The sequence below is a fragment of the Ovis aries genome, chromosome 23, assembly GCF_016772045.2.
Source record: "Ovis aries strain OAR_USU_Benz2616 breed Rambouillet chromosome 23, ARS-UI_Ramb_v3.0, whole genome shotgun sequence".
Taxonomy (NCBI): domain Eukaryota; kingdom Metazoa; phylum Chordata; class Mammalia; order Artiodactyla; family Bovidae; genus Ovis; species Ovis aries.
The window spans coordinates 24,480,700-24,493,090 of NC_056076.1; the positions used below are offsets into that span (position 1 = coordinate 24,480,700).

Genomic DNA, 12,391 nt, shown 5'->3' on the forward strand with positions numbered 1-12,391 from the left:
TCTCTGTCTCTTATTGTTTCTTCTATCACTTACTTCCTCATCCCACCTCACCTTCCTGTCTGAATGAGAGAGCAGGCATGTCATCATTTCAGGAAATGATTATGCTTCAGTAATGCAATCATTGGCATGTTTCATTCCAAAAATACTGGGTTAATTGAAGTTGATGAGATCAAAAACTGTTGCAGTTACTTTGATCCCACCTGAATTCTGCATCCGCCTGAAGGGCTTTTCCACTCAACTGTGGAAGGACTTTTCCACTTAACTCTCTCTCTCTCTCTCTCTCTCTCTCTCTCTCTCTCTCTCTCTCTCTCTCTCTCTCTCTTTCTTTTGTTGTTCACTTGCTCAGTCCTGTCTGACTCTTTGTGACCCTATGGACTGCAGCACACTAGGCTTCCCTGTCCTTCACTATTTCTTGGAGTTTGCTCAACCTCATGTCCACTGAGTCAGTGATGCCATCCAACCATCTCATGCTTTGTCATCCCCTACTCTTCCCGATTCAATCTTTTCCCAGCATTAGGGTCCTTTCCAATGAGTCAGCTCTTCCCATCAGGTGGCCAAAATATTGGAGCTTCAGCATCAGTTTTTCCAATGAATATTCAGTACTCATTTCCTTTAGGATTGACTGGTTTGATCTCCTTGCCATCCAAGGGACTCTCAAGAGTGTTCTCCAACACCACAATTCAAAAGCATCAATTCTTTGGCACTCAGCTTCTTTGTGGTCCAACTCTCACATCCATACATGATTACTGGAAAAGCCATAGCTTTCACTATATGGACCTTTTTCAGGCAAAGTAATGTCTCTTCTTTTCAATATGCTGTCTAGGTTTGTCATAGCTTTTCTTCCAAGGAGTAAGCGTCTCTTAATATCATGGCTGCAGTCATTCTCCACAGTGATTTTGGAGCCCAAGCTCTCTTTCTTTGATTTTTCCTTCATGTATTTTTGTGAGTCTTGCATTTACTTGGTTTATTTTTTTTCTCTTCTTCCATTATTTTGTAAGTTCCTAAACATCTTATTCACTTCTTCACTTTTGACACTAAAATTTTACCATTTCACTTTATTGAGTTAGTATCAGTAAGTATTTATTGAGTGATCATTGTTGGCTGACAGCTTACAATTGGGCTTTTATCATAACCACTTTCCTAAAAGGGTGTCATCATGACCAACTCTTAATCAACTGTCCTTCCCAGGTCTTAAATATTTTTCCATATATATCTATATATACATATAGATATATATATGTTTATATAGATATAGTTGATCATCATATTGTCTTTAATGTGCATATGTATGCATATATATGTGACTTTTATTGGATTCTGATTCTTCTTTAAGAATGCCTTCAGTTATTCTCTTCCTGGTTTATCTTTTTGCAAAGGCTTATTAGCTCTAGATTTTTGAGATATTGCTCTTTCTTAGTTGATACTTAAAGAACATCTCTACTTAAGTAGCTTCAGTTACTACTTAAAGTACTAACTTAAGACCTTTGTGGCTACCTTAAGCTAGAGCACAGAACAGTGAATAAAATTGGCTTACTATATACAGCAGCTTCTCCTCATTTAAGATGTGGGTGTGGGAAACATTGTCATCCAGTTCACGCTGGTTGATAAGCTCCCACTTTTAAAATTTTCCACACATTGAAGAATGTCCACTCGTGAAAAAAAGCTTACCTTCACTCTTAGGAAATCTTCTAGAATTCATCTTCCTTTTATTTGCCTTCTGTCATACTTGTGTACATCGTAATAATAGAAGAATACTTTGAGTAAAGTGTTCTAGTGTCTTAATGAATATATAGATACGGCATACCCTCATCCCACTGGCTGTCAGAGTTGGCAGAAATTTTTCAATATTATATTAAAATTATTTAAGTATTTATTTAAATAAAAATTGAAATATTACAGAAAAATTAATATTGACAGATTTTCCTCTTGAAAAAGTGATTTACCATCTAGTTCAATAGCCTAAATTATCTGAAGTGCTCAGAAACTAATCTCAAGTAATGTATTTCAGCATTTACCAAGATAAAATAGCTTTAGAGGCAAGGTTTTTTTTCATCCTAAATGAACCAATTAACCAAGAATAGAGACTTTGTTTTCTGTGGATTTACCTAGATACCTATGTGTAGCTTTTTTCAATGCATGATGAAGACGATAAACATAAAGATTCATAGGTAGCAGCATGTAGCTACTTTAAAGATGGTGATTTTTAAGTAAACTGTTTTATTGAAATATGCACGCAGGAAGCTCCACAAGTTACAGGGGCACTGCTTGATGAAGTTTTGCAAGCCTCCCTTAAATGTAACCAGTACCCAAAATAATAAATAGAACATAAAATGGCCATTTTATGTGACGTTTTAATTCTTTTATGAAGAAATATTTGATATGAAAATTTTGGTATTTATTTCTTTGTTCTGGAAAACACATCTAAAAAGAAAGCAACATAAACAGTTATTCATATTACCAAAAAATAAAAGCATTTTCACTTATAGAAACTTACAAGTAATATTTTTATATGTTTTTTGGGTTAATTTTTATGAAGCTTATTTTTTTGAAAATAATTATAGCAATTCTGTATGGTACAGCTATGCTAGCTGTTGAAGGACAAGTGTAGATTGCCTTGGTAACACTTCTACTGTGGTTTTTTTTTTGTTTTTATATTAAATTTCCAAAAGATGGAGAATGCCTCACAGGAGAAATCTTTCTTTCTCTGTATAGTTTCTGCAATTAAAGTTACTTGTGAACGTCACGTCCACTGTACTTGAGTGCAGTGAGATGTTCCTATGTCACATAGTCAGAGGGAGGTAGATTAATAGGGAATTCTAGCTGGAAATTTCTTCCCTGTTATTGTTCTCCCTAGCAGTTGATGGCTAAGTTAATTCTCTTTAGTTTTGTCATGCTCTAAAGCACACATTGCCAAGCCATTGTAAGGCTTTATGAGGAGAAAAAAAGAAGTCGACAGTGTCCATCAACATCTTCAAGTTGCATTTTTAAACTTTGGCCTGACCTGATGTGCCATTCAAAGAAGCTGCAAAAGATTATTTTTAAAGAAAGGTTCAATATGTCCCGAGGCTATCGGTTTTGAGTTAAACTGGGTGAAGTAGAAATATTTTACTCATCAGCTTTGCAGTCACAGAGTTTGCTTCAGCTAGAACAAAACTGCTGAGGCATTTAGAGAAAATTAACCCCCCATCCTGGCGGCCAGATGTGACTGGTTTCTGATGAATGCACATGAGTGGGCTGAAAAATCAAGAGACTGTGAAATTCCTGTCAGGCCCATACAGTGCGGAATGGGCTATTGACTGCTTTCTATATTTCCCTCCATCATTCTTCTTGAACACTGCCATTAATTTCCTCTCCCGCTCTGACTTGTGTTTTTGCCCCCCTCCCTCTCCCCTGTAGTTCTGTCAGCTGCAAAGGAGGATACACAAGTTGTGGCAGAAGCACTTCGAGCTGGTGGTCTTCTACAGCCAGATGAGGCTGGCCAAGTTCCAGACAGACTCTCAAGAGAGTATTCAGAAAATATTAGCTGTGCAGGTAGGTGACTGCAGGGAAGTGGGAAAGATCATTCTGATCTAGATTGAAAAGCAAATGATGGGTAGTGTGATGAAGCATTAAAACCATATCCCATCAGAGTTTTATAAATTTTTAACCTCTTTAATAAACTGGAATTGCATGAAGGATGAATTCAGTAAGTTAGCATATACACCATGCATACTTTGGGGGAAAAGGGAAATTGAACTTCTCTCTCACAGACCTCAGGATGGATTTTTATACATACATTTGATATACATATAGATTTTCCAATCTTCAGGCTCTGCAGACACTGCCTGGCTGTTTAAAAGACACTGTCAACAGTTGCCTTGTGTTGCCTTTGTGTGAAATCTACTTCAGTGAAAATGAGACTTGTGATTATTCTATTTAACTGTTTTCTTTCCCCTTCTGTTTTTGCAAGAGACTCATCCTCCTAAGGCCGATTTGGAGATGACTTTATTTGAAAAATAAGCAATTGGGGAGGAGAATGTATTAATAACTGTGGTTTCAGATACATGTGAAATTTTACTCTTTGTCTCTGTAGAAACGTCTAGAGGATCAGCTGTTCTTATTTTAAGACTCTGATCTCTTTTGGAAGCCCATATTAACTGTTTGAAGACTATTATTTGAAAACTACTTACATTTTTATCAAATGAATATTTTGCTATTTGAAATGTTATAATATGTGTATAAAACAATATTCCAAAGGAAAACATCCACCACCAGTTCTATCGAGAATAAAAAGTACCTCCTCTATTAAAAAGTAACATCAGAAAAAACCATAGTTTTTATTAACTTAAGGTATTAACAATGCATGCTGAAACTGACCAAACAAAATTCTTTTCTAAATATCTTAATTATGTGTGCATTTCATGATGCTTTTAATGCAATTAAACAAGTGGGTGCTGCAAATCTCTTGCAAAGCTATTTCAAAATTTCATTTTTACTTGTGGCTATTTTTGGTGTTTCCTTCTGAGGAGTATATAGATAGATATATAGACAAATACCCCATATATAATGGAGAAAGAAATGGCAACCCACTCCAGTGTTCTTGCCTGGAGAATCCCAGGGACAGAGGAGCCTGGTGGGCTGTGCACAGAGTCGGACATGACTGAAGCGGCTTAGCCCCATATATAAAGTATAAAAGTTGAAAAAGTATCAGTTGCTCAGTCTGTCTAAATCTTTGCAACCCATGGATTGTAGCCCACCAGGCTCCTCTGTTCATAGTATTTCCCAGGAGAAAATACTGGCGTGGGTAGCCATTCCCTTTGCCAGGAGATCTTCCCAACCCATGGTTCAAACCCAGATCTCCTGCACTGCAGGCAAGTTCTTTACCTTCTGAGACACCAGGGAAGTCCATAAAAAGAATATATGTACTTTAACAAATATATGTACTTTATATATATGCTTTATTTATATGCTTTATATAGGAGTTCTATTGATAATGGATTACAACAAAGATTTTAAATAATTGGAGAAATTTAAATTTTTGGAAAGGCAGTGCTTAAAATGTGTAGGTTAAATAGAAATTCACATGCAAATTTGAGTAGAAACTGTAATTTCAGCATTTTAGAAATCACAAGCATATTTCTTTCCTTAAAAATGCCTGTTAACATTTGGTATATTAAAAATTAGAATGGCTTAACCCATGGTTTTCTTTTAAACATTCAAAGGTGATCTGCATGTTCTAATTATTGTCTTTTAAAAATCCTATATTTCTGCCCAAATGTAAACATTCTTAAAAGTCTTACCAGTGATAAATGTGCATTGTAAATTATGGTGTATTTTGAAATCTTGATAATGTCAATAGAAATTATTTGAATATGGGTAAAATGAATTCTAAATCCATAATCTTCAATAGTCCTTATTCTAATTTTGCATTAGAAATTCACCAATACTTTCTTTACCAAACTTGATTTTAAATTACTTATCTTTATGTCTGTTACATCCCAGCTGAAGTGAAAGGACAGAAATGATAGGACCATGTCAATACCTACTCAATACCTAGAGACACAGCAGCAAGACTGGGTTGTATTTGGGGAACTTGAGGAGCAGAACATAGTGGATTCTCTTCTTATCTACTGGAGATATCTTCCATTTAGAAAATCTCAAGTTTGGCTTTTAATCAAAGTTTGAAAATATCATTTTCATGATCTTGCCATAAAACTATAGAAACATGTGCAATCCTCTGGAAAAATTCAAGTCCAAACCCCTCAACATGGTACACAGTCCCCAGCTCCTGCTAACCTTCCCAGCTTCATCCATCTCCACACACATTCCTTCAGACAATTTTAGCCTCTCCAAAATTCCTACTAATCAGGACACCTTCTATTTATTCCTCTTCTACTCCTTTTTCTGCAATGCTCTTTCTTACCTTTCCTGTTAAAGAACACCTGGTTTCAAATCAAACATCTCCTTTGCAAAATCCTTCCCGAGTTCTTCCCCCTCCTTCCTCTTCCAGATGAATTAATTTCAACCTTCATTGATCTCCTACTGTACGCTATGCACACCACCATAACACAGTGATATATTCAGCAGCTAATGCTTCCTACCTGTTGGTGAGCCCTCCTTCCTAGAGGCTTCTAAATTCCCTTGGGGCTTTGCACCATCAGTGAAATTAGCTCAATTCTTATTCCATTTTTAAGGGTGTATGGTAGCAAGGCCACCAAGGGGACAGAAAGTATTCCATGCCCATCTTGTTTTCACCTATTATATGTGCTCAGTTGCTCAGTCGTGTCTGACTGTGAGACCCCAAGGACTGCAGCCCACTAGGCTTCTCTATCCGTGGGCTTGTCCAGGCAAGAATACCAGAGTGGGTTGACGTTTTCTACTCCAGGGGCTCTTCCCAACCCAGGGATTGAACTCATATCTCCTGCATTGACAGGTGGATTCTTCACCACTGAGCCACCTGGAAAGCCCTTTTCACTTACTATATCCAGTTTTTAAAAAGAAAGACATGACATTGTAAATCAACTATACTTCAGTAAAAATTAACTAGAAAAGAAAAGTAAAAGAAACACATGGTAGAGTGATTGGATGTGTTTGCAGAGTGAATCAGTCTCTATAGTTTGACTCAACATGGCTAAAAATTGCTGAACAGACCAGACTGTCATTGCTCTCTGTTTTTATGATTTAGTAGTGTATCCATGTTGGACACTAATGTGTCATATTTTGAAAGTAGTCTTGTAATCATGCCATAAGGCATTAGTGAACTATTTGACAAGAAAATCATCTGATGAACCTTCTGAAAAGTAAACTGCATGTGTAACTGATACTGAGGAAAAGTAATTCAGAATACATGTTGAACAGAAAAGGGCAACTTTGTTTCATCCTTGAGCTTGGAGCAGTTCCTTGCAAGACCATCAAAACGCATAACTGGCAGCTCTTGCAGATGGCAGAAACCCAGGTGGGCCGATAAGCTTTTGAATTACATGATCGAGCAGGAACCGATAAAATGAACTATGTCTGGAATGAAGAATCTGCATATTTATTGAAGCCACTTATATCAATGTACATATGGGGATTTTAGTTCACCACAATTTTAATATGAGCCAAAGTGAGCTGCTACAAATTTAGAGCCAACGCCATGATTCAGCTCTAGCCAGCAAGTAAGACATCTTAACTCCGACCATAGGCAGTATACAGTCCTAACATCACATGGGAGCCCATGTAAAGTAAGTACTGTGATTTCATTTCAACATCATTATTTTTCTCTTTTTACTTTTAATGTATTTAGTGCTGTGATCACATTAACATGTTGTAGCAAGCCTGGCATGCTACACTCTGTGGGGTCACAAAGAGTCAGACACGACCTAATGACTGAACAGCAGCAACAATGCCGTGATGTTTATACCTCTTTGGTAACTTATTTGGAAAAAAAGAATCATCGTAGAGTCATCATTTAAGTGAAAGAATGTGATGCAGCTACCGCATGTTGATGTGATCTTAGGCTGTAAAGCACAGGTGTTTTGTTTGGTTAAAGGATATAATAACTCTCATTGCTCTTTTTCAAAAGTTGAGTGCTTCTGCAATATTTTGTACAGGTTTGGAAAGTTTAGTTTATAGGTCATATTGATTCACTTGAGAGTGAATCAATTACACAGTTTAACATGTTTACAGATCAGTCATAGAAGCAAAATCCATCTTATTTAGAAGATATGTACTTCAGATGGATAGAAACAGAATGAAGAGCTTCAAAAAATAAGAAGTTCTCATTTAAAAGGGGGCTTCGCAGGTGGCACTAGAATCCACCTGCCAATACCAATTTAAGAGAGATGAGAAAGAAGTAAAATTTAGAATGCATTAAGTATAGAAGACTTCGGCATGGCAAACATCTAAATGACCGCTAAATGAAGGTCTATGCATGAATATGTTGAAGAGCTCCAGAGGGCAACATCTGGACCAATGATGGCAGACTCTGGAAGATGGGTTTGGGCCCAGTAGGAATACATTTTTCTAACAAGTGATGCTGTCCAAACATGTGCTGCTGATACTCAAGCAGAAGTTCCTGCAGCAGTAGAGAGAAAGCAAATGTTCTAAGAGGCAGCCAGAGAGCAGCTCCTCCCAGGGCTCCTCCTGGAATATTCTCCTGACCCCCTTACACAACATCTGTTTGTGTGTCCAAATCTCTACCCACTAGAATGTCAGCCTTCTCAGTTGGAAAGCATATCCTGGCACCGACTATAATTCTCAAAACATGGTAAGTACTCAAAAATCTTTGTTGAGTGAATTTATTATTAAGTGAACTAGTTTATTAAGATTGAATGTGATAACCTCAAAGGTTCTTTTTCAGCTCTTGGTGCCTACAGTTGTGTAGTTAATAAAAAGAAGCATTCTTGAGGTGCTTTGCCAGAAATTTTGATGGCACAGAAGTAAGATGTTTAATCATTTCACATACACACATGCGTGAATGCACACACAAACACACACACAACACATATAGGGACAGCCCAATCTCCTATTTCTGAAAAAAAAACTGTACCAATGAAAAGTCAGGAAAAAAAAAAACCAGGGTAGAAATCTAAAATAACTTAATAATGTGATATAAAAAAAATCTCTGAAGCTATGTGATCTCTTTAAAGATAAAAGAAATTATAGAAATTTGGATTTTTAAAATAAATTCATTTAGAGATATTATGATTGAGGAATACCATTAAATTGCTAATCTTTACTGATTAAGTCTAGATGGAAGTAGAAGATATTAAAATATAGTTGCCAGTAGTAAGACTATCTACTGCTGCTGATGCTAAGTCGCTTCAGTCATGTCCGATTCTGTGTGACCCCATAGACAGCAGCCCACCAGGCTCCCCCGTCCCTGGGATTCTCCAGGCAAGAACACTGGAGTGGGTTGCCACTTCCTTCTCCAATGCATGAAAGTGAAAAGTGAAAGTGAAGTCGCTCAGTCGTGTCCGACTCTTAGCGACCCCATGGACTCAGCCCACCAGGCTCCTCCATCCATGGGATTTTCCAGGCAAGAGTACTGGAGTGGGGTGCCATTGCCTTCTCCGAGACTATCTACTAGAAGTTCTAGAAATGAGATTTGTCACTCCCAAACTACTAGAGAAACAAACAAAGTGTCGTAAAAGGTTGAATAATTCAAAATGCAGGAAAGAAGACAGAAAGAGTATAATAATGAACAAAATAAGTCGAAACATATTAGTAACATTAATAGCTAAATGATTTCATTACACAGTTTAAAGTAACAGGTTTACAGATTGGTCTTAAAAGCAAAATCCATCTCATTTAGAAGGCATGTACTTCAGACAAATAGAAAGAAAAGAGCTTAGAAAAAAAAAAAAATGAAGTTCTAATTTAAATAGGAGCTTCCCAGGTGGTGCTAGTGGTAAAGAATCTGCTCACCAATGCCAGAGACATAAGACACAAGGGTTCAGTCCCTGAGTTGGGAAGATCCCCTTGAGAAGGAAATGGCAACCCACTCCAGTATCTTAGCCTAAAAACTCCATAGACAGAGGAGCCTGGCAGGCTACAGTCTATGGAGTCACAAAGAGTTGGAGAGGACTGAGCACACAAACACAATTTAAAAAGAGAGAGACTTAAAAGGAAAAAGAATTAGAACACTAAAACATGGATATTTCACATTGATAGAATATACATATAACTTATGAAGGCCCACACTAATGAACATCATGCACATGGCAAAATAAGTTCAGAATATATAATGTGAGAACTGACTGGAAGCCAGAGAAAACTTCAAACATTTACAGTCACAATGGACAATATTAGCACATCTCCTTGAACTTTATAAAGTTAAAAGAAAATGAGGGTTTCACATAACAAAACCTGTAAGTTTTGGTTCAACAACAGAGAAATTCAACTTTAGAAAATCAGTTCAGTTCAGTTCAGTTGCTCAATCATGTCCGACTCTGCGACCCCATGAACCGCAGCACGCCAGGCCTCCCTGTCCATCACCAGCTCCCGGAGTCTACCCAAACCCATGTCCGTTGAATCAGTGATGCCATCCAGCCATCTCAGCCTCATGTTAGTGTAATTTAATTTAACGACAGGTTAAAAGAGATATATTATATATTTTATATTTTTAAATATTGTATTACTAAATATATGCTGAAAACACTTAATATCAAGGCAACATATACTTACTCTAATAAAAGTCACAAAAAGAATTTATAATAAAATTCTCTTAGTAAAATGTACTAAGTAATACATTACTGGAAGCATCTTATTTAAATCAGGAAAAAAGTAATGATTCCTGGCTATCATTATTGTGCATCACTGCTCTGAAGCGTTAGTAGTAAGTCAAGAAAAATAGGAGGTACACTGTGTGGGAAAAGGTCAAAACTATCATTATGGCCTGATAATATGGTGTTTCTCTTAGAAAATCTAGGAGAATCAACCAGAAATGCATTAGAGTTAATAAGACAGTTCTTTAAAATGGCAGCCTGAGGTTTAGCATTCCTAAGAATAAACCTGGCAAAGCACCTCAAGAATGTGCGCTCAGTCATGTCTGAATCTTTGCAGCCCTGTGAACTGCAGCCTGCCAGGCTCCTCTGTATAGAATTTCCCAGGCAAGAATACTGGAGGGGGTTGCCATTCGCTTCTCCATAGATCTTCCCCACCCAGGGATCGAACCCACGTCTCTGGTGTCTCCTACACTAGCAACTGAAGTCTTACCACTGATGCACATGGGAAGCCCTAACAAAAAGTTAGCTTAAACCTGTTAGAGAAAGCATCTAAGCAAGCCTGAAAAGATATAAGCAAAGACTTAACTAAAAATTAAATACATATTATTGCATATACATATATTGGGTAAGAATATTATACATATTGGGAAAATGCCAATTTTAAAAGAAAATTTCACATTTGAAAAATCTATAAATTCAATACAGTCATACTCAAACTCAAGACAATATTTTTTAGTGAAGCTTGAGAAAGTGATTCTAAATGCCTTTGGAAGATACACATCCACAAAAATACCTGACTTTTTTTTTTTTTAAAGAACAATTATTGCTGAAGTCAGGAATTTATATCTTTGGATAGCAACACATATTTTTAGAAAGCTGTATCAGTTGAATTAAACAGCATAACATTGATTTAGAAGTAGATCAAAAGCTCTATAAAACAAGAGCAACTGGTAAACTTTTTCTTTCAAGGATCAGTTAGTAATTATTATAAGCTTTGCAGGACATTCAGTCTTTGTTGCAATTACTCAATCCTTGTAGCAGGAAAGAAGCCTTAGAAGATAGTATATGAATAGATGGAACTGTGTTCCAATAAAATTTCATTTACAAAACAGGCAGCAAGCCTGAGGCTATGCCCTGAAATAGAGCATCCAGGAATGCCCCAGGATTATTAGAAATTTAGAATGTAATAAAAGTAGGATTTCAAATTGTATAAGATGAGGGTGGATTATTCACTTCTCAGCTATCTGAGGGATGAAAGTAAATATCTGAGGGACAAAGTAAAATAGATTATGTTTGTTTATATAAATTTTAGAATAAGCATTAAAAATTTTATAGTATCTTTTTAAAAATACAGCCTACTGAGTAGTATTGAGGCAACAAAGGCCTTCTTCTCTAGAGAGCAAATGTATGGTTATGGGGGGAAGGGATAGTTAGGGAGTTTGGGTATGGCATGTACACACTGCTATATTTAAGTGGATAACCAACAAGGACCTACTGTGTAGCACAAGGATCTCTGCTCAGTATTATGTAACAACCTAAATGAGAAAAGAATTTGAAAATAGACACATGTTTATGTATAACTGAATCACTTTGCTGTATACCTGAAACTAACACAACATTGGTAATCAACTATGCTCTAATATAAAATAAAAAGTTATTTCCTGAAGAAAAAAAGAGGCCTTCTTAAATGAGGGAAGAAAATCACTAAGAAAAATATTGTTAAATTTGACTACCAAAAACAAAAAATATTTTCATTAACAAAGATACAATAATAGCAAAACAGATAACATTTCTTATCCTTATGAACTTACATTTCAATGGCGAAAACAAGACAGTAAACAGGTTAAAGTTATAGTGAAGCTGTGTACTAACAAAAAATTAAAATAGGTAAAGGGTATATGAAATGACAGCAGAGGTACTGAAACAGTGCATTTTTAGCAGTGCATTTTGACTTATTACTTGTGTAATAATAGCTCAAAATAGTTTTAAAAGGTAACCATTTTTATTTGTTGAATCTCTCTCTGTGTTGAACTGGAAATATTGACTTAATTGCTTGAATATCAGAGTTTGTTTTAGGGTAGGTGGGTCGGTGAGTTGTTTGACTGCTCATTTGGAGGTATAACCTGAGATGTGAAAAACGTATAAACAGCATATGCCCAAGAGTGGCCGTGAGAATTGGATGAGATGATGTATGCAACATGCTC

At 36.4% G+C, this 12,391-nt stretch overlaps 1 protein-coding gene across 1 annotated transcript in view; it reads left to right on the forward strand.

Moving 5' to 3' along the window:
• CCDC178 (coiled-coil domain containing 178) overlaps nucleotides 1–12,391 on the forward strand; it is a 379,940-nt gene that overhangs the window by 330,842 nt on the left and 36,707 nt on the right. Inside the window, exon 20 of the mRNA XM_027960835.2 lies at nucleotides 3,398–3,531. Coding sequence (XP_027816636.1) covers nucleotides 3,398–3,531 — 134 coding nt within the window. The remainder of the gene's footprint in view (nucleotides 1–3,397; nucleotides 3,532–12,391) is intronic.